General features: G+C 37.7%; 5 protein-coding genes across 5 annotated transcripts; 3 read left to right on the top strand and 2 right to left on the bottom strand.

The window, feature by feature from the left end:
- The first annotated feature begins 7547 nt into the window (after positions 1 to 7547).
- Positions 7548 to 11582, top strand: LOC108118093. The gene is made up of 4 exons (XM_017230646.2): positions 7548 to 7899; positions 8417 to 10308; positions 10374 to 10527; positions 10588 to 11582. The coding sequence occupies exons 1-4, from the start codon at positions 7669 to 7671 to the stop codon at positions 10780 to 10782; spliced, it is 2472 nt and encodes an 823-aa protein (XP_017086135.1). The 5' UTR covers positions 7548 to 7668; the 3' UTR covers positions 10783 to 11582.
- Positions 11583 to 12221: 639 nt separating this feature from the next.
- On the top strand, positions 12222 to 20383 carry LOC108118087 (carbonic anhydrase 2). The gene is made up of 5 exons (XM_017230634.2): positions 12222 to 12500; positions 18443 to 18820; positions 18882 to 19392; positions 19464 to 19600; positions 19685 to 20383. The coding sequence occupies exons 3-5, from the start codon at positions 18918 to 18920 to the stop codon at positions 19823 to 19825; spliced, it is 753 nt and encodes a 250-aa protein (XP_017086123.1). The 5' UTR covers positions 12222 to 12500; positions 18443 to 18820; positions 18882 to 18917; the 3' UTR covers positions 19826 to 20383.
- Positions 20308 to 21789, bottom strand: LOC108118086 (palmitoyl-protein thioesterase 1). The gene is made up of 4 exons (XM_017230633.2): positions 21178 to 21789; positions 20897 to 21046; positions 20706 to 20832; positions 20308 to 20632 (listed from the first exon to the last, which is right to left on the bottom strand). Exons 1-4 carry the CDS (start codon positions 21699 to 21701, stop codon positions 20510 to 20512), a joined length of 924 nt encoding a protein of 307 aa, XP_017086122.1. The 5' UTR covers positions 21702 to 21789; the 3' UTR covers positions 20308 to 20509.
- A 219-nt stretch (positions 21790 to 22008) lies between these two features.
- LOC108118085 (N-glycosylase/DNA lyase) lies at positions 22009 to 23377 on the top strand. Its single transcript, XM_017230632.2, has 4 exons — positions 22009 to 22296; positions 22359 to 22676; positions 22729 to 23215; positions 23277 to 23377. The coding sequence occupies exons 1-4, from the start codon at positions 22160 to 22162 to the stop codon at positions 23364 to 23366; spliced, it is 1032 nt and encodes a 343-aa protein (XP_017086121.1). The 5' UTR covers positions 22009 to 22159; the 3' UTR covers positions 23367 to 23377.
- Positions 23378 to 23532: 155 nt separating this feature from the next.
- Positions 23533 to 25387, bottom strand: LOC108118067 (homeobox protein OTX2-A). Its single transcript, XM_017230610.1, has 2 exons — positions 24939 to 25387; positions 23533 to 24477 (listed from the first exon to the last, which is right to left on the bottom strand). The coding sequence occupies exons 1-2, from the start codon at positions 25143 to 25145 to the stop codon at positions 23893 to 23895; spliced, it is 792 nt and encodes a 263-aa protein (XP_017086099.1). The 5' UTR covers positions 25146 to 25387; the 3' UTR covers positions 23533 to 23892.
- Between the last annotated feature and the right edge of the window lie 2271 nt (positions 25388 to 27658).

The following is a 27658-nucleotide window of genomic DNA, read 5'->3' as shown; positions in this document are numbered from 1 at the left end:
AAATTACAGGGTATCACCAACCGATTTCTTGCCACATTTTTCTGTTTCTTTCATAAAAAATATACAAAAAAAAAAACAGTTGGAGCGGGAAGAGGAAGAAGAAGCTAAAGCAACCGTTGAACGCATTTTTCCATAGCTACCATTTTCCCCCTGCCCCTCCAGTTTCTCCAATTTTTAATTCATTAATGCAAACGATGCAAGGCGAAATAGGTGGAGTTTGATACACAGTAAGAAATATTTTAAGGTTTAAAAATATAAAAAAATATGTTAATTATATTAATAACTGAAAAGGAAGTACATTTTATCACAAATTTATGATTTATCTTAAAATATTGCAATATTTTTCAGGTTTTTGTACTATTTTAGTATTATCTATCTTATCTTTCAGTGCATAGTGCAAACGGGAAACGGGGATAGTGATCGCCAGCCATGGGGGGTGATCAAGACAGCCCCCCCCCACCTTACCCTCCCCTTCGCTTCTACCTTTTGGCTGACTTTCGTCGGTAGCCAGAGTTCGATGTGTGTTTAATATCCGTTTTATTGCCATTGAATTAGTGGCCTTTGTCAGCATTTAGGGATCTTAATTTATATGGAAGTCTCGGGGCTGTAGAAGCCGAAGAAGCAGCAGCAGCTAAAAAAGAGCGTGACTCTGTAACAAGCACGGTGAACCAAGCCATCCATCCCTCCCTCCCTCCTATCCCCCTTGACACTACCAGCGACCTCTGGCAGATGCAAAAGGTCAAACACACACGCGCATGGACACACACATTCATACCCGAACTCACACTAATCCCAAATGATGGCCGCTCTGCCCAGACTAACTGTCGTCGTTGTCCTCCGTGAACGTGGACACACACACACACATACGAACACACACACAGTCCCGCATTTTTATGCTACGTTTCAAGCTCATAAAAAAGCAATAATAACAACAATCACACAGAGAAAAAATTATATATGGGTTAGTGTATTAACTTAAATTTAGGAACTTTTTGTGGTACCTTTAAGAGTACATTTTTAGGTTGAAAATGTAATACAAAAATTCTTAAAATATCTTAACTAAAGTAGTCTTATTACATATTACATAAGACCTGCTTAGACTGTAATTTAGAATATGAATATAAACCATTAACTAAGTTTAAAAGGAGGGGGAACACGATAAGCGACGGAATCTGAACTTAAAAATCTCAAAAATACAAATAACTTAACTTTAACTTAACTTTAACTTAACTTTAACTTAACTTTAACTTAACTTTAACTTAACTTTAACTTAACTTTAACTTAACTTTAACTTAACTTTAACTTAACTTTAACTTAACTTTAACTTAACTTTAACTTTTAACTTAACTTTAACTTAACTTTAACTTAACTTACTTTAACTTAACTTTAACTTAACTTTAACTTAACTTTAACTTAACTTTTAACTTAACTTTTAACTTAACCTTTAACTTAACTTTTAACTTAACTTTAACTTAACTTTAACTTAACTTTAACTTAACTTTAACTTAACTTTAACTTAACTTTAACTTAACTTAACTTTAACTTAACTTTAACTTAACTTTAACTTAACTTTAACTTAACTTTAACTTAACTTTAACTTAACTTTAACTTAACTTTAACTTAACTTAAAACTTAAATACTACTTCCCATATCAAAGACTCTACCTATTACCTAACATATATCAAAGAATGAATTTTACCCATAACAATAATAAAATCTGTAGAATAATATCCGCAGCACTAACAACAAAAGCAGCTTATAAAAGAAAAGCTTAAGTGAAGAACAACTACGAGAAAGAATATGTAACAATAAAACGAAAGTAGTTACTATTATGAGAGTAATCAAAAGTGGCAACATTACAGCAAAACGAAGCTAAAATAAGAACTAAAATAGCAAAAATAATGATTTCGTAAATATTATTAGAACCAAAATTATTTATAAAAATATATCAAACTGTTCTCCAATTCCAAAACCGATCTAAATTTTTTCTCCAAAAAAGAAAACCCAACAAAGGATCCCTTTGAAGTGAGAAAAGCAAGGAAGTCGGGGTAGTTGAGAGAGAAACCCCGAGGAAGAGGACATTTCAATTCGTCGCGGGCGGCGCGCGACGTGCCAAAAACAAAAAGATATATACCAACAAAATCGGGGAACGTATAAAATCGGAGGGGGCCAAAGCCGAAGGGTCAGAGAATGCCGAAGAACAGGACGCAGGACACATGCGTGCCCAAAATGATTTTTCCTAATGCAATTTTTTTGTTAGCCAACGAGCGGAAGTTATAAAAAATGAGAGGTGCATTTTGGTGCATTGGAGGGGGATCGGCTGACTGACTCGGGCGGAGGACTCGCAGATGGCAAATGATTGGTATTAGTGATGCTTGATCGGATTCCCATAAATATAATTTTGGAAAGGAAGTTGGCAGAAAAGGATGTGCGAGATGAGGGTCAAAAGTGTAGAACTCTAAGGGATATATTATATTAAACGAAAATTTTAATTTTACATTAAATTTTCCTATTTCTTTCCTTAAAAAACTCCTTAATGAAGGTTATAAGGCTTAAGATACTCTAAACTATCATCTTCCTTATAAAAATATCTCACGATTTACCTTTCCGTATCACTTTTATCTTCTCCTTTACTCATATTTATATATATATCTTTTCATTCACCATTCTCATCACTTTGGTTTCCTATCAATGAATCCATAATCGGCGACTGGCTATGCCACCTCCTTTCGGAATCAAATTCATTCATCCACGATTCATATTCGCTTGGCCAACTCAACTCGCATCAAGTCGTTGGAATCCTTTTGCCTGGGAGAACCATAACCTTTGCTGGAAAGCGAACAAATTACGTTCCAAAGATCAACTACCGCAATCGATCTGGCGAATTAAATTCCCTCAAATAAACAATCATCGTCGTGATGTGGCGGAGATACCATCGTCATCATCATCATCATCATCGTCGTCGTCTCACAGAAACTCGACGTTTCCAGATCATCGCTTTCAATTTGTATCAAATATCTTCAAAGGACTTCGACTTTGACGTTGCCTTCGATTCATTCTTTTTTTCCATCTTTTTTCCCATTCTTCTCTTTTTGGCCTTTTGTTATTTGCTCCTCTATTTACATTCGCTGTCAGGAATGGCTGGAATGGAAAATAAAGGACTCGAGAGGCACTCACATATTTATTTGATGATTGCCCTTCTCTCATATCCCAATTTTCTTTATCTTTCTCAGTTTTTGTTTTCTCATTTTTTTTCCCCTCAGCGAGATTTGCGAGGCTCGCTAAATTGCATTCTGAACGCCCGAGCTGCGTTAAGTCAGAAGTCGATCAAGTGTGGATGCATCTGCAATCGGCAATCGGCAATCCGCAATGTGCAATGTGGAATCTGCATCTATGTATCCGAATCCGTACCTAGGCATCTGTAGATGGCAGACACTGCGTTTCGCAACCGTAGTGGGGTGTTTTATTACAGTTTTTAAGGCTTTGTTTATAATTTATCTCTGACTTTTTGACTTAAAACTGTCGACTAGTGGGCTGCTGAATATTCTATATTTGTCAAAATAAAAATATCTACTAATTTTGGTCAAGTTATGGCTGAAAGGTCGATTAAACATATAGCAAGAATTCTTTAAAACCATTATTCAGATTTTTCGTCGCAAAATTCCCATAACTAAGCCAATAATAATCCAAATATAAAATGGCATACCTCGTTGAGTTCGTTATTAAATTTCATATAAAACTGCATTCACAGCTAAAATTGTAACATTTTTGCAATTTTTCACAAAAAAGCTGATGTTACCCCTTATCGAAAATGCAAAATCTGAATTCCCCCTTTTTCCCCCAAAAACGATAGAATTAAGCTCATAACTAAGCCAATAATTCTCCAAATCTAGAATGGCATATCTCGTTGAACTCGTAATTTTATTTCTAACAAAATTGCATTCCAGGATGAAAAAGTAGGTTTTTGTCAATTTTTCGAAATTTTTGATGATGTTACCCCTTATCAAAAATTCTAAATTTGGTTTATGCCGATTTTTCCTTAAAACCAACAGTATTTTGCTTATAACTAAGTCAATAATGGTCCAAATAAGGAATATTATACCTCGTTGAGCTTGTATTTTAATTTTTAAAGGATCTGTATTCGTAAGTAAAAATGTACAATTCTTTTTATTGTCGAAAAAAAAAGATGATGTTACCCTTTATCGTATAAGCAAAATTCGGTTTGTCCCGAATGTCCCCTCAATAAGACAGTATTTTCCCCATAACTTGGCCAATAATGGTAAAATTATGGAATGTACGTTTGTTTTCGATTTCTTATCAGATCTGCATTCAAAGTTGAAAAAGTACATTTTTGGTCATTTGACACAATTTTTGATGATGTAACCCCTTGCAAGCAAATGCACAATTTGGGCCAAAATACGAATTTTCGAATATCAACCCAAATTAAGGGGAAAGTAGGACTTGGTCGTTAGAAACACAGAACAGTCAGCCTTTTAGCTGTATTAGCTTTGAATTGACTAAGTTAGAGTTTAAAAATCGATTAAAAATCTTACAAATATTGTATACTTTTTTCCACACCCTAATTTCACTTGTTAATAGCTAACCATCCTTATAATTATGTATGACATAGTAGCTACTGCATATAGCCTCCTTTACACTTTTGAAACGCACTTTATTTGAAGTTTGCGGCTTATAGAACCCACCAAAAATAGATAGAAAAAAAAAAGCAGAGAGAAAATTCGTTTTGCAGCTTCGTTTCATTGCCATTTGTTTGGCATTTTCGTGATTTCTTGTTTTCCTTATATTTACCCATTGTGTTTTTCCCGAAAAACATTCAAGTGGAAATCCTTTATTGAGTGCGAGATATTCCTATTCCTATTCCTATTCCTATTTCACATTTTCGCCACTGCTCACTCACTCACTCAGTTTTTTCCTGATTTTCAAATACTATTTTTGTTTGTTGCATTTTGCATGCAAAATTTGTTTTCAGTTGTTGTCCCATTGTTCGTTTCCTTTTCCATTGTCAGTTTTTACCACTGTGCAATAGTGATGAAAAAGGACGACATTTCTCGGCTACGGCTATGGCTTCGGCTTCTGTTTCTATTTACTATTTCCCATTTTCTACACCAAGTCTACGGCCATTGTTTCGCTTCCTTTCAATTGCATTTGGCCGTAGCAATTTGCATGTGCCCCCTAAACTATATGTGTGTATATATATATATATCCCTATTCCTAAACCATATCCCCTTCTACTTTCTCCTATTTATTTCTGTCTGCATATGTTGCGGCTAGCATTCGGCATTGTCCATCCAATCATCATCCTCATCATCATCGTGGTCAGAGCAAATTGTTTGCGGACGAAAGGACAGAGGACGGAGGACAATGAGTGTCCCTTGAGTGTGGCAATTTGTCTGGATGTAAAATCGTAGAATTATGGCCGTCAAATATTGCCAAAAGTGAGCCACTTAAAGGCCAAATATTTGACTCAAATTAACCCAAAATGGTTGCCATTACAAATTGATATTGAAAATAAAGCTATAGCAAGTTTCTTAACTTAACTATATATTAAAAAAAGCTGACACTAAAAAGTCATGATTAAAAATAGGAAAAAAAAGAAAAAAACAAATGCGATTTCCTAACTTTTACATTACAAACTTGTTTATATAAATAAATCAATTATATTCTTAATATAAACGAACAGCAAATGTGCTTGTCAATCAAGTAAATCTCTTTAATTTCTGTTTTTTAAATAACTTGTTTAAAAAACACCACCAAATTGGATTACAAAATCAGTTTAACAAGCTAAAATCTTAAAGGATTTTCCCTGCACAAAAATCCACACAAAATGCAATTAATCCCGTCGTCGAACTTGGTACTTTCGAGGAACACCTTCCTGTTTCTAGTAAGTCTAGTTAATCCCTGAAATTGCTTTAAAAGAAAAAAAAACTTTTCAAAGCTAATAAACAAATTTGCAGCATACATTCAAGAGCAGCAACCTTTGGAATTTTATAAGTGGGAGATTTTTGGGGGGGTTCTTTTAGGTAAATCGAAATAATTACAGAAAGATGCAGGAATAAATGATTCCGGCTCAGGGGATTTTAATTGCTGAAAAGGGCGGAGCTTAACCTGGGGGTAAAGTGTTGGCAAAACTGATTGCAAGATTGTGAAAAGAAAGTCTAGACAATCGGGTAAAAGGATTGCTCACAAAATGGGAAAAGGGTATTAACCTTTAGCTAAGCTATCAAATCTGATGGTTAAATAGCTTTAAGTTGTCCAAAATGTATTAAATCTTTAATGTTTATGTTTTTTAAGCAACATTCTGATGTTAATATACATTTTCTATATGAATTTCATGGCAATATAGGAACATAAATTAAAAATCAGTAAAAATTGTTAAATTAGTAATGGAAAACATCATCCAGTACACGATTTTAAGCTCTTAATAGCCCTGCATTTTTTTTTAGGAAAACTTCTCGAATATTTAGCCAACAGCAGCAATAAAGTATTACCAATAAAGTATTACCATTATCTATAAGTGCATTTATTTACATGGCAACAAGGACGAAAAACGGCAAATAACAAAAAATAAAAGCCAAAAAAAAGGAACAAACAAAGTGCGTTTGTTTTATGGCCGGCAAATCAATCAACTTTATTAATTACAAGTAATTAAAGTTTAATTAAGAGCCCAGAACGCTGCTTCTTCTTGCTTTTGTTTCAAGGTTGCATGTGTGTGTGTGTGTTTGCGTGTACGTGTGCGCTTGTATAATGTATGTATGTATGCGTGTGCTTTTGTGTGGAAATAAATGCAAATATTTATTTGGCAAAAGTCACAATTTGTGGAACGGTTGCGGTGAACGATAGGCGGCAGTGTTCGGTGGGCGGAGTCGAAACAAAATGGTGGCAAAAGTAGTACGATATTGTTGTTGTTGTTGCTGCTGCAATTTTGTTTGTCTGTTTAATTAAAGCAATATGTGGCCTCGAGGAAAGGAATGTTGGGTTAATTGACTCATCACTTATACGACAAACGAAGCACAAACAAACAAACAAACAAACAAACAAGCACATAAACACACACGCATGTACATACACATACTCACACACACATATACAGTACAGCAGGATGGTGAAGAGGAGGCAGATGTGGGCTCCAAAAAGCAGCGCAGTCGACGAAAAAGAAAGAAGATGAAACAGTTCCAAAATCAAAGGGGAGAAGGTAGGCGTGGCCAGCGGTTTTGACATTTTGAAAATGACACTTTGCGCAGAGTACCATGATGATTTAGGCCAATCACAAATGTGGATTTCATATGGAAAGCAACGCCCACACACATAACGGTAATAGTGGGAACAGCAGGTGCTAGGCAGCGACATCTGACGGTCAAATGGCAGCTCTAAGACCCACTGTTCAAATATCACAGACTAAAACCAAAACATTTTGGCGAATATATCCTCCACTGTTAGCTAGTACACAAACCACTTTAGCGTTGTTATTTCATACACCGATACCTATCATTGCTAAAGGCAATCGAAAGAAATCATTGTCTGGACCATCACTAACAAAAGTATTATTACAAAAAATCAAAACAAGCCAAAACACAATCAATTTCAATTTAATTGCACCGCGAATATGCAACCTCCCCATCCCCCGCCCCTCTGACAGTGTGCGCAGCAATGGCCACGTCCCCGCCTACAATCGCAGTAGACGCAGCAGCAGAAAGCGGAGCAGCAGCAGTGGAGCATCCGCAGCAGAAGCAGCGCCAGCACCAACAACATCAGCTGGCAAGGAATTCTCTGCTCGCAGATTTGCGGAGATCCACAAATTTCTGGTTCCGGGCTGCCAAATCAACGGACGGACTGCAATTGCTGGCCCAAAGTTGCACTAGGATTTTACAACATGGACTGGTGAGTCCCCCGGGGGAAATTCCCGAAAATTCACACACACACACACCATCGATACCCTTCTTTTGAGGGGCATCTTCGTTTCTGGAAGCAGTTAGATTTAGTTTGGGGAATCAGAAAAACTGTCACCAGAAAAGTTCCCAAGAAACTTATACTCTTTGGATACAGAAGCATGGAGAGCTAGCTCTTCTCAATTTCCATACTCTGATATTATTATTTTTTAGTACGTATGAATCTAATCCAAGCTACAGGCACAGAAGTACATATGTAGGTTTATCAATGTTCACAAACAGTATTTGTAACTCAATCAATTAACTAGAAAATTACACACATCCGGCGAATCTGAGGTGTATTCGATAGAAATCTAAAGAATATTCCAATTTTGATATAAAAAAAACACAAATTATCATCCCTTTAAAAGGGTATCACTTATTCGCTGCAACATTGACGTCGATATCCCCCCATTGTTTTGCAATCGAGTTGTAGTCGTATTTATGCAACGCCTCACTCTCTTTATCAGTTGCAGCCTGTGGAACTTCAGCGACTGGCGGACGACTTTGAGTTTTTGCTGGCAAGTGCGAGAAAACAGCAGCCGCAGGCTAAACCAACGCCTTATCGTTCGGATTACACGACCAGAGGATGTGCGTCATTGGTCACCGGTGTGGATGAGTTTCTAGGCGAATGGACCACACGTTGCCTGCAAGCCCGCTGCCTTTCGCAGTGCCTGCAAACACTGGTCGCCGATCCAGAGTTAATGGATCTGTATTATCCCAGTTCGGAGGCTTTTTTGCGAAAATCCAGTGACGCCACCGCTTTGTTCGTTTGCTTGACAGCTGTCCAGCTGAATCAAAGCGGACTACTCGGCCAGCTTGAGGTCAGGCATCAGTTGCGACATCGACGCACTTGCTCCCAGCCGAACTTTAGCATTTCACCAAAACTACAAGCTGTGCCTGAGGAGAGACTACAGAAACGCAGTTTTCTCAGGCGCCTGAAGAGCCTACCTAATCTTAATCAGGAGGATCAAGAGGAGCTGGACGAGAGGACATCCTTTAGAAGACGCTGTCAAACGTTCAGTAGCTCCAGGAGCCACAAACTAAGAGAGGATCACTTGGATGCGCCATCTAGCAGTTCTTGTTCCTCACAAGACAGTCCCAAACGCATCCAGCTGATTAACTGTGATGATATAAAGATCTGGACCGATCAAACGGCCCAGGAAGTTCCGCCAGAAGCGCATGAGAAGAAGATGCAAGAGGCACCCAAAGCATCCCCATCAATGGGAAGTTATCTGGGCAGCTTCTTTGGTTCACCGCCTCAGTACACCAGTTGGTTTCAGCGTGGCGTGGGCGAGGATCTAAACGCCTCCGGAGATGGAGGTATGTTGGACTCCTTTCTGCCCGTAAACGGACGAAAGCTAAAGAAGCAACATACCCTTTTCGAGGGTGTTAGCATGCTAGACGAGGCTGCTTCGGCCACAACCTGTGCATCGTCCTCTGCTCCTTGGGATATTCAAGGTTCAGCCGGTGGCGGTGGCAGCACCACCACATCAACAACAGCATCCAGCTCAGTGAGCATTACGCCGGGCAGTGACAAGATGGACCAGCAATCGCTGGCCTCATTCCTGCAAATGTCCCGGCAAACGCACAATAATACCCAACTGGAGAAGGAGAATGCACACTTCCGAATTTCGGAGGCCTGCATTACGGCCATAGAACATGTCAAGTGGAGCAGGAGGCTGGCCAGACCAACTGGTCCGGCGAATACGAATCCCTCGGAACCTAATCTAATGCCCTATGTGGAGCAAATTCCCGGTGATGTTCAGAATCATAGTGCCGAGGCTGTTGGTCTCCAGCTGATATCCCGCTTTAGCGATCAGCAATTGCCTCGATTGGGCCATCTCAAGTGGCTGGTCTCCGAGCAGGAGGCACCGCAGCAACTCCTGCCCCTACCGATTCCGAAACAGGATCAAGAGCAGGCAAGCCTGACTAGAGGCACCTCCAGTTGGGCACCACCTCGTCAGCAGATCATTTTCACCGAACATCCCGCGGAGAGTCGTTGCAAGCTGCTGCAAAAACAGAATAATCGCTGTGCCGGATGTGGAATGCGCGTGGCCAAGCACCTGCAGCAGCACTTTCGCTACTGCAGTTACCTGGGAAAATATCTGTGTACTGGCTGTCATCGCAATCAGATATCCGCTATTCCCGCTAGGATCCTCCGCTCCTGGGACTTTCGCTGTTATCCAGTTTGCTCTTTTGCCTATCGCCTAATCGAGCAGATGTACGCCTTTCCGCTATTCCATGTCCCGGATCTAAATAGCCAACTGTACAAGCACAAGGAACTGGCCAAGGCAAGAAGAAGGAGACTGCAGCTCCAGGCGGTCAAGGGATTCATAGCCAACTGCCGATTTGCAACGAGGTAAAAATGAGGCACTTGACTATCAAAATATTTCACTTTAATCACTTTCGAACTTAATTTCACAGAGAACAGTCGTTCTTCAATGCCATTCCGGTGCACATTACCCAGGATCCGGACATGTGGTCCATGTGCGATTTCGTGGACGTCCAGAACACCAGCATGAATCGCTCTATCAAGGAGGTGATAGCTCTCAGCGAACAGCATGTCAACAATTGTGTGGTGAGTGGTTATATGGGTACCATTTAAATCAGTATTTATTGTTGTTAATATTTATTTTAGCTATGTACGGGTCGTGCCTTCCTTTGTGAGCACTGCAAGGGCGGTGAACCCATCTATCCTTGGCAGCGAAAAGTTCAGCGTTGTGAGCGCTGTGGTGCTTGTTTCCATCAAGCTTGCTGGAAGATCAGAAGTCGGTCACGCAGCCACGTCGATCCGTGTCCCAGGTGCTCCCGTCTCCAAAATCGTGCCAGCTAGCATTCGATTAAGAAAGATTTCAAAAAGCGAAGGAATGGATAGAAAATGGTGGAGATATTAAGTGAAATTAACACTCGTCTTGGGAACTATAAGTTTAGTATTCATTTGTAGTCAGACGTGCTTTGCTTTCCACTTAAAACAGTTTTGGTGATGGGGTCAAAAAATAAGTATTTATAGTATGAAAACCTCCTTGATGGATCTTGCGATGGTGTTTTTTTTTTAATTTTCCTGATTAGTTTTTATTTTATGTAGAAAGTGGCCTTTACTTTTTGAAATGCAAAGTCCCTGCTTATTTTCCAAATGCAAAATGCTTGCATTTTGATTAAGTAAAACGTGAAGAATTTGTTAAAGTGAAAATAGGAGCACGTCTAATTAGAATTTCTTTGGCAAAAACTAAAAAGTTATCATTTAGCTATCATTTTTATTAGAAAATAACTATAATTTAACCATTCAAAAAATACTTGTAATAATCAACTAACGAAAGCATATTTATTTTTACAATTTATCGAAAAAAAAATATCTAAATTAATTTGAAATGCTGATAGTAAACTAATAGTTTCCAAGGTCGAATATAAATTTCACCCACACTAGGAAGTACATTTTTTTTTTGCATAACATAACTACGATTATTTAATACAACTAATGTAAATAACCGTGTAAATTACCAAAACTGTTACGAGAATCGTTTACCTCAAGCGAAAGATGAAAACCCAATGTTGATTTTATACATATATAACAGCTACGATACGAATATTTATTGCATACTATATATTGTATGATTAAAGATTTTATTTTCTTAACTATCTTATTGACTCAATTGCTCTGGATGGATGCATCATAATGTGAGTCATGGGGAGGTGGGAAAATACCCCAACGGTGTGGTTTTAAACGAACGTAAGTACGATTAAAACTAAGTTGATTACTTTTATTAATCATAAAATAAACGAAATGAATTTATATAATCCAAGAAAATTTGCATGTTGCAGATTCTGTAACAATTTCAAAGTAAAAATGCAAACATATCATTTTGGAGTTTAATTAGATTTCATTTAAGTGCTTTTCAAATATGATTCTAATATTTGAAAATCCCGAATTTCACCTAAAATGCTAGTTCCACTCCGCGAAGAACCAGATCTTTGGTATTTTTCTAGCGCGTTAGTATTTTTATTGTCACATATGCGGGTATACGTCATTAATTTGCGAACTAAAATCAACCTATTAAGAGGTAAAGGCCAACTAAAATCTCTTTGAAATCTAAAAAATAATTTACTAATAGATTTTCCATCAAATAAGCAGATTTCTTTTCATATTAAACTTTAAATTCATATAGAAACTAAATTATTATTTAAGAGCTACAGATTATTCACGATTTACGGCACCCATAAACATCGGAACCGGAACGAAAAGAACTGAAACGAATGCGAAGTGAACCGCGATTCTTTATTAGTTACCAATCGTAACTCACGCTGCGCGCATTGAATTCACGTTCTGAAATCGCATAATAACGCTATAAACTCCGCGATCACCGTTCGTTGATGGTTTTTGTTCTTGTTTTTTGCGCAGTGCGTGTGTAAATGTGTGTGCTAGTGTGTGGCGCGGGCGGCAAATGCGAAAGAGCGAGCATTAATAAATGCCGTCTAATTGTTTGCTAATTAATTAATTGAGGCAAATCGGCAAAGGCAGCTAACGACAAATAAGCGAAAACACTAAATCAACAGGTAAATATTTCCAGCGAAATACGAAGATGACACAAAAACTTCCCAAAAACTCCGCTCTTCCTCTTCTTCGCACACACATGCGCAAATTAGGAGTGCGTATGTGTGTGTGCGTGTGTGCTGTTTGGTTATTAAAAATGTCTGTCGCCGCCAACGGAAAAAAACAAACACTTAAAAGGAAGCAACAACAACGCCGGCCGCTTGTCCCAGAAATCAAAAAAAAAAAAAACGAAATGCAAATGAATGGGCAGAGCGGAGAGCAAAAAGTAATACTAAAAGAGCATATAGAGCGGCAATAGAGTGAGGGAGATAGTGGTATTATTACACATATTGTCTTTACTCTTCCGTTAATCATAATTTAACAACCCCTCCCTCTCCGATTCGCTAAACTTCTTGTTCACGTGAATTTCACACTCTTTTTCAATCTGCCTCTCTCTATCTTTCTCCCTATCCCCCTCTTGCTGCGTCTGTGTGAAGGTCAACTTTGAGTGTGTGTTTGTGTGTGACCCTGCACTTGGAGCAAAAAATATATATTTTTTTTTTATTGATTTGCTTCATTTTTTTCGCTTCTCTCGCGGTTTCTTTTCCTGCTTCTATGCCATTGCAAAAGCAAAATCAAAACAGCTGATACAGTGACTACATAAACTTGAAATACCCTGCAAAAGTAGGGTACATTCAATAAAGGTCGCGTGACATGCGACAATGAGAAACGAAAATAGAAAACAAAAGAAGGAAAATGAAAAAGGGGGCGCCATCTGTTGGGCATGTGAAACACGTTTAAACGTAAACAACCCATAAAAATGTTGGTCCAAAAAACTAATCAAATTTAAAGGGTATTTAGTTTTGCTAACAACTTTTCTTTAGTCGTAAAAACTCTAGAAACCAGCTATTATCTAAAAATAAATTATCCATGAAAAAAGAAATTTCACAAATGACTCCTAATTACAGTCTTTTAAATATGCATTTTTTCTGATTTTTATGGATCTCAATTAAACGTCTTAAAAATTTTAATATCACCTTGTTTAATATAAAATATTGAAATTTCTATTATAGCTAATGGATGTTTTTATCATCTACAAAATGAATTAATTAGCAATAAAAAGGGCATTCTTAGATCGATTGTATTGTTTGTTAATTGCTGTTTTTTTCGATTTAATGACTTAATAGATAAACCGAATTGCAATGAGAAACTTAAAAAAGGGTTAAGAAGTATTCCTAGAAATTTAGTTCCTTACTTTTTAAGCACTCTAAAATAACACTCCTTTGATTTATATTTCCTAAAAATAAACCGCACTTGTAATTTAATTAAACCACAAACTATATGTAGCTTGTAGTTACAAGTTCTATTATTTTAGTAGTTCGCACTTGTCTTGCTTAGTATAGCCCCACCTCCAACTTTCTGGGGATTTGAGTCGTTAGGATATTTGTTATTTGGTCGATAGCTTGGGGCTCCTGTTGCTCCTTCTGCCGCCTCGTCAACGTTGACTTGCCCATATACGAGTATAATGCTAGTTGGATGGCCAGTTGGATAACGCGTTTGATGGATGGATGAGGTCATAGGTGGCTGGGAACTCTCAGTTATTGGAGTTACCATCTATGTTAGAAACTTTATATTTTTTAGTTTCTAGCACTCTTGAAAATATTACCCATAAGGAAGAAAAACTATTCTGCACTTCACTATTAACCACAAACAGACTTAAAAATATTTACAGTAATTATGAATTAAATAATGTAAGCTTCATCTTCTTCCAAACATTCTACTATATCCCTTTTTTTGTTGTTGAATTTTTTCAACTCCAAATTCCATTTCTTTCCTAAAAGTTCGTCTGTAATACCCAGTATTTTGTAGAGTAGTGTGGTGTTTTGTTGACTTATTTGCTGACTGGGGCCATCGGTCAATGCAATTACTTAACCACATTTATTTATTGCGGAGTATTTCGGTCTAACTAAATGTACATACATTTCTACATGACCATTTCACGGCCACTTGCGACCGCATAAATTCCGCTGATTCCACACGCCCACCCCAGAGACATTGATCCGTTCCGGACGTAGTACAAGTCGTTCATCTGGCGCGATAAGCCACCGATTCGATATCAAATGAATAGAAATGCTGACGTTTTCATTTCAATATGATCTCCATAAGAGGAGTTTACATATAGAAATCATTAAATCTTATAAATATCATTATGCTTGGGTAATAGAAAATCTTTCTGTTATAAGCTTAAGAATAAGAAGAATTTTAGCAGAGATAATTAACCTTTAAAGTGGGCATAATGCATGGGAAATATTTATTTATATTGCAGTTACCATATTTTGGATTTTAAATTTGATAAGACTTCTAATTAAGATCAACTTTCTAAGATTTGTAGAGTACGATTAACTAATTATACCTACATGAGTTGCATCATATTTTTCGCTGATCTTTGGACGGCTCGCATGGCAATATGGAAAAAACAATGTATAGACATAAAGATAATGATTTAAAAGGCAATGACAGCAAAAATGGAAAGTTTTTATTTAAGTTATGACACAATATCATTATCAAGTTCAAACATACCCTTTGAACGCAAAAATAAAAAAAAAAAATTAAGGAAAAATACAATTTGCAAGACTTTTGATTCGAATCGGAACTCAAAAAGTCAAGTTTGATAAGTGGGAAACATGACTGATTGTCATGTTTCATTTTTTATCTGGGTGGAAACGCCAACGCGAATGGCCACGCCCCTTATCCCGCTCCCAGATCGCAGTCCCTACTCCACCTCCGCCTCCTCGAAGGCCATCGTTGACGCGTTGAAGGCACTTGAATCAATCCACAGCACTTGAATTTGGCTACGTTAATTTTCCACCCATCGAATCAATCCCCTCACCTGCCCACCTTATCAATGATGACCAAAAAAAAACATAAAAAAAAATCCTCTCCACTTTATGCAAATTCTATCATAATGATAACAAATACCGGCCGCCGTGTTCTATAAATACGATTTTCCGAGTGTGTTTGTTTACCCACCATTAGTTGTGTAATTTTATGCAGATAGTAAAAACGTTAAGTGCGATAGCGGACATGTAACCCACCCATTGCAGGGGGCTGGATAAGGAGACTTCGGAGCTCTATTCGGAATGGTAAGAAAACTATTCAACTATCTGGAACTATAAACTATTTCTAATCTTTGTACATTTTTAGGTCACACAAACTGGCGCCATGCTCGAAATGACAAAGTTTAAAATTTCATAATAGGCAAAGAGGAATTTTGAGAAAAAGGATCTGGATAGGAAATAGAAATTTAAAAATGTCTATGTGGAAAATAAGATTGGAAAACTTCTCATTAAAAAAGAAGTATAAAAGGAAAACTTCTGCCTGTTTAAAACAGATTTAAACTTCGTAAAAATTCTTTAAAATTGCTCAAATCTGGAACATAAAAGAAATCAAAGAAGACTTTCAGCAGACACTGTGTCGTCTGGAGATTCGAACAAATACAAGATAAATGAATATGGATGTCAGCGAAATACAATAACATCATATATATATATATTTTTTTTTTTTGGATAAGATAAAGACGAATACATGAGGTGCTCTTTTAAAAATGTCGTACAAAAATGTCGGTAAAAACTGGAAACAGCAAGTTCGTTTAATTAGTTGAATAATATGTTATCAAGTTACCAAAAAAAAAAAGGTACAACTAAAATGTATAAATAAAAGAAGATAATTCAAAACGATAAACCCAACATTTATAAAAACCGAATTAAAAAATGTTAAGCAAATATTAATTAAGAAAATGGAATCATCTAACGAGTAACTAAGTGCGAAAAAATCCATTAAAAAATTTCCGATAAGATAGATAAGAAATTCTTTAATTGAAAAGTGTTTATTTGTTACCCCCAACAACCAATCGATTTTGGTAGAAGAAATATCAAAAATCACGTGAGATGAAACGAAACAGAATCAAAAAAAAATGTTAACCAACTTCTTGAAATTTATATCAGTGACGTCGAGAGCAAAGTATATAGAAATTTAATCAGATATCAGATAAGCTATATAAGGTTATACTTCTAGTATTTCTAAATGGGGAAAAGGCCAATGACCAATGCAATTTCTATTTGCTGAGTCAAGTTGTTCTGGAAGTTTCTGGTTCCTTTTATTCTTTTATGATATGTAGAATCGAGGCCGAGACTTTTTAGTTCAGCCTTGGATCGGATTGTTGGGATTCGGAATCGAATGGGAGTTATCTGGAAATGCTTTCGTTATGATCGATTCGTTTATTCTCGAGTCTCGACCCATTAATGTCTGTCGTAAATATATAGCTCGTGTTCCTATCGCCCGGGCGATAAGCTCTCTCCTCCACACGTCTGCCGATCGAACTTCTTGACACTTGCACCTGTAGAATGTATGTCTGTGACACTATATAGTTGTTAATGTATTTGTGTCTATATCTCTGAGTGCGTCGGTTGGCGGATTATAAAACTGCCAATTAAAATCATATTTGGTTTTATTGTTGGCAAATATTTACCATTAGCCGTGTTAATCTGAGTTTAAGCAGTTCCCATAAATCGATAGAAACTAAATTTATTTTATGGCACTCTCTTCTCGTCTGGCTTTCAAGTTCTTTAGGTGCAACGAGTGAGTTTTAATTTTTAAGTTTTAAGCTACAAGTTTTACTACTGTGAAATATTATTTAAGGTGTCAAATTTCTTAACTTATGTACTGAGTTATTTCGAAGTTCTTATCTTAATTACTTTTCAACACCTGCCGGGAAATTACATTTTGCTTACATATATATATATAAAATCCATTAAATAAGAGGCTTGCGGGGGATATAGGACGTCAATGAGTTATGAAATCTTAGCAAAAATAATTAAAGAATAAAGTCAAAAGATTGAAAGAATTATTAGATGCCGCCATAAAAACCTTAAACCTTAACAAACCAATCTTTACTTTTATTATGATCTTTACAGCTTGCTCTTGGCAAATCTGTCCGACAAACCTAATCATATCGATTAGATTAATAGCCATATAATTGGCCTTCGATTTTTTTTTCCTTTTCGATGGATATGTTCAGCACGCGTTTTATGCCTTTTAACACTTTATTTTTTTTTCCCCTTACGTCAATTGCAAGAATTTCCCTGCCTGCCAATCAATATTTAATTGTAGGAACGTTTTACCTACCATTCGGTAACCCCGTTTCGTTTCAATTGTGTTTTATTAAAAGTGGAAATAAAGTGAAAATCAATAGATGAAAATTGCTTTATAACGACGGAAAATTGTGCAAACAAGATGACAACTTTGCGGCCCTTTAGTCGCTTGAATATTTAAGCAATGGAAAACATAGAGGAGGTTCCTCCTTATTGAATAAAGACATTTTGTCCTGTCCTTCCAACGCACTTTAATTACACAAATGGCTAATCAAACGTTTGATGGGGCGGAGGAAAATGCATTGGCATTGTTGGTATCAATTTTCCAGTTGTGGGGAAAAAAGGGCGAAGGGCGGATCCCCAGCACGCGAATTGCTAAACATTTAATTGATTCGAGTTGACCATGGATTGCCGACTCCCGTTTCCCGCTTTTAGAAACCAGATATTACTAGATGTATCAAGGTTATGATGAAGGCTTTATGGGTATATTTGAAAAGAAAGAGGAAAATATTTGACATTATATACAAATTGTAGAAGCAAAAATGGCTTTGTAGCTAGAAAATGTATTAGACAAAGTGTTAAGTTTTCCAAAACTTAGCAGTCAGAAATTGTAGAATATTACTATTTTGTAATATTTTTATAGTAAATGGACATAATTTTCAAATTCAATTGTCCTTTCTATAAATTATTATTCTTAATTGCTTAAGAATTCCGAAGAACCTGAGGATTCCTGTTTGATTTCACTGATATATCATATTATAATCACTTTCTAATCACACTCTAATATTCTGACTAATATCGACTACCTATTACAGGTGGACCTTTTCCAATTGGATTTAATCAATCCGTGGATCTGAAGAGGAGGAGCAGGCGTCGGTCGTTGGAGGCGCCGGCATAGACAACTTTTCCGAGACGCGAGCGCCCAGCGGAGCAGTCGCCACCACGACGTCGACATCGCCACCGCCGCCGCGAGCCGCGCTGCTGTCACCAGCCGAGCATTTGGACGCCAGCGCCGACGATCGCGGGCGTGTCTACAAGCTCCGGAAGAAGAAATACCTAAACGCAGCGCATATCACATAGGGAGGAAGTAGTCGTCGGAGGTGAAACAGAAACGAAGAACGGATTTTGGGTGCTTAGAGGAATCGGTGCTTAGGAGTTAGGATTTAGATTAAGGAGTTCAAAACTGGAAAAAGGTATCTCATTATCTTAACTTATCTATCAAATAATGTACTAATGGTTTCCTCTTATTTTCAGCATAATTTATCACCAAGAGGAATCAGCGAAAGAGCAATGCCCGTACAATCCCCCATCGAGATCAGCAATCGTGCCATCGAGCACATAGACGATGTGGATCCACTGGAATACCATGGCCACTGGGAGCCGGTGGGAGTGGCCCGGGTACAAAACACAGGCACCTCCGCAATGGTAACTTTCAGCAAACGAAAGCAACAGCCATACATAATCGGAGGTGCCTTGGACACGGACATGTACGTGTTTGAGCAACTGCACTTCCACTGGTCAGATTGCGATGAGTCCGGCTGTGAGCACACCCTGGAGGGCATGAAGTACTCAATGGAAGCCCATGCAGTTCATTACAATGCTAAGTACAAGGATTTCGCAGAGGCCAAAAACAAGCCTGATGGCCTGGCCGTCGTAGCTTTCTTTATACAGGCCTGCGGTGAGAAGGATTGTCCGGAGTTTAAGAAGATCACCGAAGGCATACGCATCGTTCAGAAGATCCACACGAGTGCATCGCTGGATTCCGGTAAGTTAGAGTAGAGTGTTTCACTGTATTTGGAGGCACTTTTATATTAATTTTTTTATTTCACCATTTAGACTGCCTATCGTGGATTGGACTGCAGGAGTTGAGCAAACATTATTACACCTACAAGGGCTCGTTGACAACGGCGCCGTACTTTGAAAGTGTCACCTGGATCATATATCGTACTCCCATCTACGTTTCGCGTGGCCAGGTTAGTTTGGTTCTTTGGCTCCCCCAGCATTGCCCTACTTAATTTACATTTTAGAATGTTATTAACTTCCATCTCACTTTGCAGGTTCAGGTGTTTCGCAATTTGCAATCGTGTCCCAAAGATGAGTCCAAAAAGATAGTCAACAATTATCGCGAGATCCAGCGTCCGCACAAGGACCCAGAGATCTTCTTTGCCCGCAACACCAATCCAAAGTCCAAGTTATGATGTGCTTGACATGTACGACTTGGGTCCTTCTCTCGATAAACTAACATGCGCGCCTCCTTTATTTTCCAATCCTTTCCCCATTCTTCCGCCCATTTTCGCCTGTGAAAAATGAATCCTATCTAAACTATTTCTATATGTAAAACCAATATCTGTCTATGGTTGTCTATAAGCTGCTTTTGTTATTTGCCTCATGTACATAGCGTTATATATATATCTAATTAACAAACATACATATATCTATCTATCTATATATGTATATATATATATAGATATATATATATACGGAATAATTATGATACGGTTACGTGTATGGAATCATTTTAGTCGGAACACGCGGTTGCCTTGCATTGAATATTTCAGAGAAATATCGGGCACAACTACTTAAGACATCTACAAGAGACGTAATCCTAACGTTTAAGTTAATAAGTTAAACAGTGAAAAAAAAGCAAGAAGAAAATGAGAAAAGCAAACCAACACACACATTTTGTATGTCCCAACTGAATTTATTAAATATATATCTCTAATTAAACATGTATAAAAGTATATCAAAACATCATAGTCACATTATGTATTTTTTTAAATCTGGAGTAGTAGTTGACTTTTCAAATCAATGGTAAAAGCTCTCCTTTGTCAAATTCTTCTCTATCACATGTTTTTCTTTTTTTCATTCTTTGTTTTATATTCTCATTTTTCGAGTAGCAGAGGTACTATGTTCTTGATAAACCATTCTTTGGATATGGCCAAGTGATCGCCTTCAACGCCAACAAAGATAAGTTTACCATCTTTGTCCATCTGGTCCAAGCCCAGCTTTAAAGGATAAATTAAGATAATATTAGAAACGTAAGGGGGAATTACTTCAATAATATGTATTTTTACGAACATCTTGATAGACTTTACTCTCGTTAAAAGGCTGGATGACTTTGTCCTGTCCTGTGGTGTAGTACTGGAACCACTGCGACTCCTTGGGCTGGACAATTGTATCGTTCAAGAACTTCACCATCACAAATCTGCAGGGCATTTTGAATATCTTATAGTTTAGATACTATTTCGGGTTTCACAAACACTAACTACCTCTTTAGTTTGTTCAGGTTCTCTATATAAAACTCGTTGAAGTAGAGCTCATTGTTAATGTCAGCCAGGAATGTGCTGCCCAGTCGGTATGAGTTCTCCATGATTGGATCGTGCCAGTAGGTGGCTTGCACCAAATTTCTTTGAACTTCCCTACCGTGTTAAACAAGAAAAGGGAGGAAAAAACACACCGTTTAGAAAGAGATGGTACTATTAGACCGGAAACAATCTAATTTCCTTATGATATGATCTTGTATTCACACTTTTGCAGCACTTGAACTCACTCCGTATAGGCTGCACGGTTGAGGAGCCTGCTAATATAGTCGCAGGCGCTCTCGCTTAGTGTTGGGCACATGGGCAGACCGAAGACTCCTTGGTGCTGGCCACCAAAGGTTATGAGGTTTCTCATCGGCGGAGTGGGACAACGTTGGGCCACGGCACGCAGGAACTGACCACCTTGCGAGAATCCGATGGCATTGTAACCCTTGGCCAGGCGTTCATCCATCAGTAGCTGTTTGCAAACGAACTCCACCTGCTCGTTGGGATGGATGAAGAAGCCGCTTTCCCAGTCCATTACCGGATTACCACCAATCTCCAGCGATCGCACATAGGCTCCCTTTGTCTGGTCAACAATTAGGCTCATAATGCCACCCAAGCTGAATGGGACACAGCAGGTATCGCCCATTCCGTGCCACAAGACTACCGGCAGGACATCCGCATTGGTTCCACCAGCCGTTGGCTTCCACCAAATGTATCCCAGGATTAGTCCAACGATCAGGAGTAGCCAAAGTACAATTTTACATCTCATTTTTGGTATTGTTTATTCGAAACACAAACCAAAGCACATAATTAAGTTATTGGAAACAAAAAGCGATATCAACTGCACCGGCGTTATCGATAGAAAATGACACGAAACCGGAACAGCTGTTTAAATAATATGGGTACTCTCCATATTTCTGGTGTTATGATTATACTTAGTCTAGACCTAAGTCTATGAATTTGGATAATAAAATGCTTAAATATTTATACCTCAACGAGAGTTCAAAATGGGTAACATTTCCCTGTACTTATTTCCCAACACTGGCGGCTGGTTGGACTTCATCAATACAGGGGAATACCCTGAATGCCATACAAATGCCTAACAGCTGATACTGCGAACACATTGCATCCTTCCTTCGCATTTGTTGCTTACCGCTTAATAGCGTCTTCTTTCTGTTTAAATTGAATCAGCTATGTCAACAAATTTAGTTTGATTTCTTCACTTTAATGAGTGTTCAATTCATAAGAAGAGCGCCTCATCTGATTCCCATCATGAAAGCTGTTTTACAACACCAAGGCTCTATAAATCTATCCCTCGATGAGTGTGATTTAGAAAGAACTTTGCTTGGAGGACAAAGTTTTCGGTAAGTAACTTTAAAAAATAATAATAAAAAAAAAAAACATTAAAAAACACTTAATTTTATAGATGGCAATCAATTTGTGATGGAAATAGTACAAAATACAGCGGAGTCGCTTTCAATATTTACTGGGTGCTTCAGCAGGAAAAATCCTGCATTACTTACGAGGCTTACGGAAGTAGCTCTCCATCGAATAAACTAGACTACACATCTTTAATATCAGATTATCTACGAGCTGATTTCGATCTTAAGCTAAACCAAAAAGATTGGTTGAACAAAGATGAGAATTTTGTGAAATTTTTAAGTAAACCTGTCCGTGTACTTTCCCAAGAGCCCTTCGAGAATATATTCAGCTTCCTTTGCAGTCAAAATAATAATATTAAGAGGTAAAATCAGTCATACATTGCCAGTACCATCAATTCATGTAATTATTTTTAGGATATCATCAATGATTCAATGGTTTTGTTCGACTTTTGGCAACAAGATTGGCAATTTCAATGGTTCCGATGAGTATACATTTCCCACGATAAACAGATTCAAAGACATTCCATGCGACGATCTTAATGCTCAACTAAGAGCTGCCAAGTTCGGTTATCGGGCCAAGTTCATTGCACAAACTCTCAAGGAGATTCAGAAAAAGGGTGGACAAAACTGGTTTATAACACTTAAGAGTTTGCCTTTCGAAAAAGCTCGCGAGGAATTGACACAACTTCCAGGAATCGGTTACAAAGTCGCCGATTGCATCTGCCTTATGTCCATGGGTCATTTGGAATCCGTTCCCGTCGACATTCATATCTACAGAATAGCCCAGAAATACTATCTGCCACATCTAGCGGGCCAAAAGAACGTTTCCAAAAAGATCTACGAAGAAGTTTCAAATCATTTTCAAAAAGTTCACGGCAAATATGCGGGTTGGGCTCAAGCGGTAGGTAAACTTTAAATAATCTTAATTATTACGAATTTTTTTAACTCTAAAATTATTTCAGATTCTTTTCTCTGCGGATTTGGGACAATTTCAAAAGATACCTGCCGATGATTCTAAAAAGAAATCGAATAAAAAGCTTAAAAAATGCTAATTTAAACTAAACTGACTTCTGTGTTTTGTCTTGGTATTCCAGGTTGGGATCTTTATATTTTTTAATAAATAATTTTATAAGTGCAATATTTTTAATTAAGAGCAAACACTCGTTAGTCTTTCTTTACATTGTTTCTTTATTGCTAAACAAAAATTCTTATACAGATGTATATGATTAAATAAAATGCACATTAAATGTCCGTTATATACACCGCCATATATTTTTGTGTACAGTGATCGCTCGAAATATGAACTGTTGGGTATTTGAAATGGTTAAGCAACTTTTGAAGTATAACACATTTTTTTTATTTGATTTTTCAAATCATTGAATCGAAACAATTATTAAAATAGTTTAGTAAAGGTTGGTCAGGTATATAAAAAATTAATCAGGAAATGGCGAAATTTTAAATAGACCTTGAAAAACTATAAGAAAGAAAACTATGGGCAAGTGAGCACTGTACGCGTGTGAGTATCAGCATTTTTATTCGTATCCATGGCCGTATCCGTATCTAAATCATAATCCTTGTCTAAAGGACGCCATTCGATTCCGCTGATCCCGCTGCTGCCTGAGAGCTCTGCTGCTGTTGCTGGAGCTTGCTGCTCTGTGAGAAATCAATACAGGCGCCGGAAGTGAGATCGATCTCCTCGGAATCAGATCCATCTGATCCCTCATCGGAGTGTCCGGATAGGGCGGACATTCCGCCAAGTTCCATGCCATGCGTTGGCGCCTTGTAGAGCTTCAGTTCCGTATAGGTCTTTGATAGCTTATCCTGATCCTGGGTCTGCTGCTGGTGTCCCTGCTGCTGTTGCTGTTGTTGTTGTTGCTGCTGTTGCTGTTGCTGCTGGAATGCTGGATGCATCATCGTGAAGCTCCCGGAACTGGGTCCATTGCTCACCTCCCCCATGTCGGAATCCTTGCCAGCGGAGGAGAGATTCTCGGGCGTCTGGCTGGGCGGTCGTCCAGGAGCACCAGGTGCGGATCCACCCTGCACCGAACCACCGCCCATGACCGGAGGCGTGCCCAGGCTAAGGCAGCGCATCCGCCAGGCATCCTGGAGTAGCTGCAGTCGCGCCTGCTTACGCCACTTGGCCCTACGATTTTGGAACCACACCTACAGACACACATTAATTCGAATTATTTAACTGTGAATGTTTATTAATAACTTTTCAATGTTTAAGTCTGCCAGTTATATTCGAAATTATTCAAACAAAACAAAATTTTTAAATTATCGAACAGAATAAAATAATGTTAAATACTTTTCAATGATTTTTTATAATTTCGGAAGCAGAAGTATTTTGTCCATTACGAAATTAATTAATTAAACTATTTAAAAACAGGATATAAATTAATTGAAATTTAGTTATTATTGAATTGTTCTTCGAAATAAAAATTAGTTTCCAGATTAAATAATAAATAAATAAAATAACAAAAACCAAAGCGGTAGGGTCCCAAAAAAGTATGCTACTAATTTTAAATTCCCAAAAAGTCCTTTGATGTTGAAAACTTTAAACGCCAATAGGTCATGGGTCAACTGGCTAGGATACTTTGCCTGCTCTTTGCGGGGGAATTCACCTGGACGCGTGCCTCGCTGAGGCTGATCCTCAGGGCAACCTCCTCGCGCAGAAAGACATCGGGATAGTGAGTCTTCTGGAAAAGTGCCTCCAACTCCTGCAATTGCTGTGGCGTGAATGTCGTCCGATTCCGGCGTTGTCGCCTCCGTCCGAACATATACTCAGTGAGCAGATCGCCGGGCAGCGGGGATATAAAAGGACCAGCCATATTATAAGTGGTTTTGGTTTCTTTTGCCTCTTTTCTGCTTTTATATTTTAACTCTAAAGTGTTCCTTTTTTGTTTTATGTTTTTATAAACTTCCTACAAATTCTCCAAGGGAATATTCCTGATTTAGTTTTCCTTTTAAATTTGATCAAGTTTTCATAGCATGTTTATAGTTGTTTTCTTATTAAGTTTTTGCACAAAAAAACCTTTTTATATATTATTGGTTTGCTTTTTGATTTCTTGATTTATTGTGTTATTTATTTTATGTGTTGTCCTTTTATATTATATTTTGTTAAATATTATTTCCTGGAATCCTTGTGATTATTTTCGATAGATTTTCACTCCCGGCACACAAAACAAAAAAAGGTTTTTTCAAAGTTGCTTTTTAAATCACTAAAAGTTGGCGCCACCACAAAAAAAAATATTATCAAAGCGAGGAGAACTTCTTTGAGTTTCTTTTTTTAGAAGAGCTGCTTTTCGCTAAGCGTTTCGCCAGCGACTGTGGAAATGCAGGCAGCATCCTGTGGCTTTTATGCAACTGCCAAAGGACTCGGGCTAATATATAGGTGTATGTGGACTGGTATGTGTATGTGAGGGTGCGCCTGCGACTCGCTTTATAATTAAGAGACTCACACACACAGGGACAGAATGCAAAATACAGCTAATTTGTAGTTTTAAGGGTTACTTGTTGCTTAAGAAAAAAGGTTAAAACTTTTAAAATAAAATAAAAAAAAACTGTAATTTATATTTTTATTTCTTTTTTATAATATTTAAATATTGATTTTTCATTTTTTTGCAATTAATTTTACTTCGTTCTCTTGCCTTCTGTCTCTCTTTCGCTGTTGATTTTGCTATCTCACTCTAGCCTCGGCCACGTTGCGCAGCCTCCGATTGTTAATCTCGCTCTCTCATTTGTTCAAGCCAAAGCTTGTTCCCTCGGCTCTGCTTTCTCCCCTAATAGTTGTTGTTTATTGTCTTCTCGTTTTGACTTCGTTAAATTACGGCACAAGCACAAAAACCTCATAAGCGTTGTTGTTTCGCTTACAGTGGGGCAAAAAGCACAACAAACCAATAACCTTTCTAACCTATATATAATATTATTTGAAAATATACATATTATTCAAATAATTATATAATTAATATATATTGAAACAGAAACAGTAACTTGAAGTATTGGTATACATGGTATAATGTTAAAAAATATGCAACAGATAAAAGGAAGCGTGTCCAACTCTTTAAAGTTTAGGTATTCCTGATTTATAATTTATTTTATAATATTTAATTTCTCAGTTCTGTATTTGTCTTACCCTATTTGTTATTGGTGTTGTATGCACTTTGCTTTTACATTCCCACCTTCAAGTTCCCTTTCAGGCACATTTTATATTTGCACTCTTTTTTTAAGCACTTTGTTCCACTGTACTGCCTTCGCCTGCATTGTTTCGTATATGAAAATGTACCTGTTGTAAATAATAAAATTCAAATCACTTAATGCTGCCGGCAGCGTCGTTGGCAGAGATGCTGGCGTTGGCAGAGGGACAATGACAATAAGGCAACACCCCGTACACACACACACACACACTCATACACACATACGCAGAAGGGGAGAGGGCTGTTGTAAGAAGGAAAAAGGAGTGGAGGAAGAGAAGGATCAGCACAAAGGGCGCATAAGAAAATGAGGTTGCCACCACAGCTGATGATGAAGATGAAGGCAGAGAGAGTAGTGGTACAGAGGGGGGATATGAAAGGGAAGGGGGAAAACAATGACTGCCTCTACCTTAAGCCCCCTCTGATTCCCCACTGTAAATGTGTGTATTTGTGTGTGTGTTAAACAAATGAAGGGATGTAATTTTCTCATTTGCCTGGCATTGTGTTTTGTTTTTGTTTTCGCTTTTTTTTTTGTTTTTTGCGCTGCGCTTGCGCTGGAAATTATATTTATTTATTATTTATGAAGAATAGGCGTGGCACTACACCGCCCACCCCCTGAACCTCTTGCCGTGCACCCCCGCTACTTTTTCGCCACCTGCCGGGGCTTTTGTGTTCCGCCTTTTATTTCATTTGCTTCCTTTTGCACACAAGCCAATCATAAGCGAGACCAGATGTCCTTGTGTGGGTGCGCTTGTATCACAGTGCAGTGTGTGAGAGAGAGTGTTCTGTGTGCGTGTGTGTGAGGGTTGACCAGGATAACGAGGATAACGAGCTGAAAACAACTGACAGCGTTGACGTTGACAGGCTCATTCAAATTACGCGAAATTATCACAGAAATGTTTCATTGTTTTCAGCTGTGTGTGTAATGTTTTTGTTTATTTGATTTTTGAAATAATAATATAATAATAATAAATAATTATATGGAACTTTGTTTTTATAAATATACTTTAAAAGTTATGCTTTCTAACTTTGTTTTGTTTTTAAGAACAGTAAAGGGAACTTCCATTTTGGAAAAACCTTTTGTTTGAAATATTTTATTACTTTCTTTCAGATTTTTTAATAAAATTTGTTTTGCAGACAGTTTTATATTG

The sequence above is a fragment of the Drosophila eugracilis genome, unplaced genomic scaffold, assembly GCF_018153835.1.
Source record: "Drosophila eugracilis isolate 14026-0451.02 unplaced genomic scaffold, ASM1815383v1 contig_498, whole genome shotgun sequence".
NCBI lineage: Eukaryota > Metazoa > Arthropoda > Insecta > Diptera > Drosophilidae > Drosophila > Drosophila eugracilis.
Note: the sequence above shows the minus strand (reverse complement) of the source record. Positions and strands in the feature narration are given on the sequence as shown.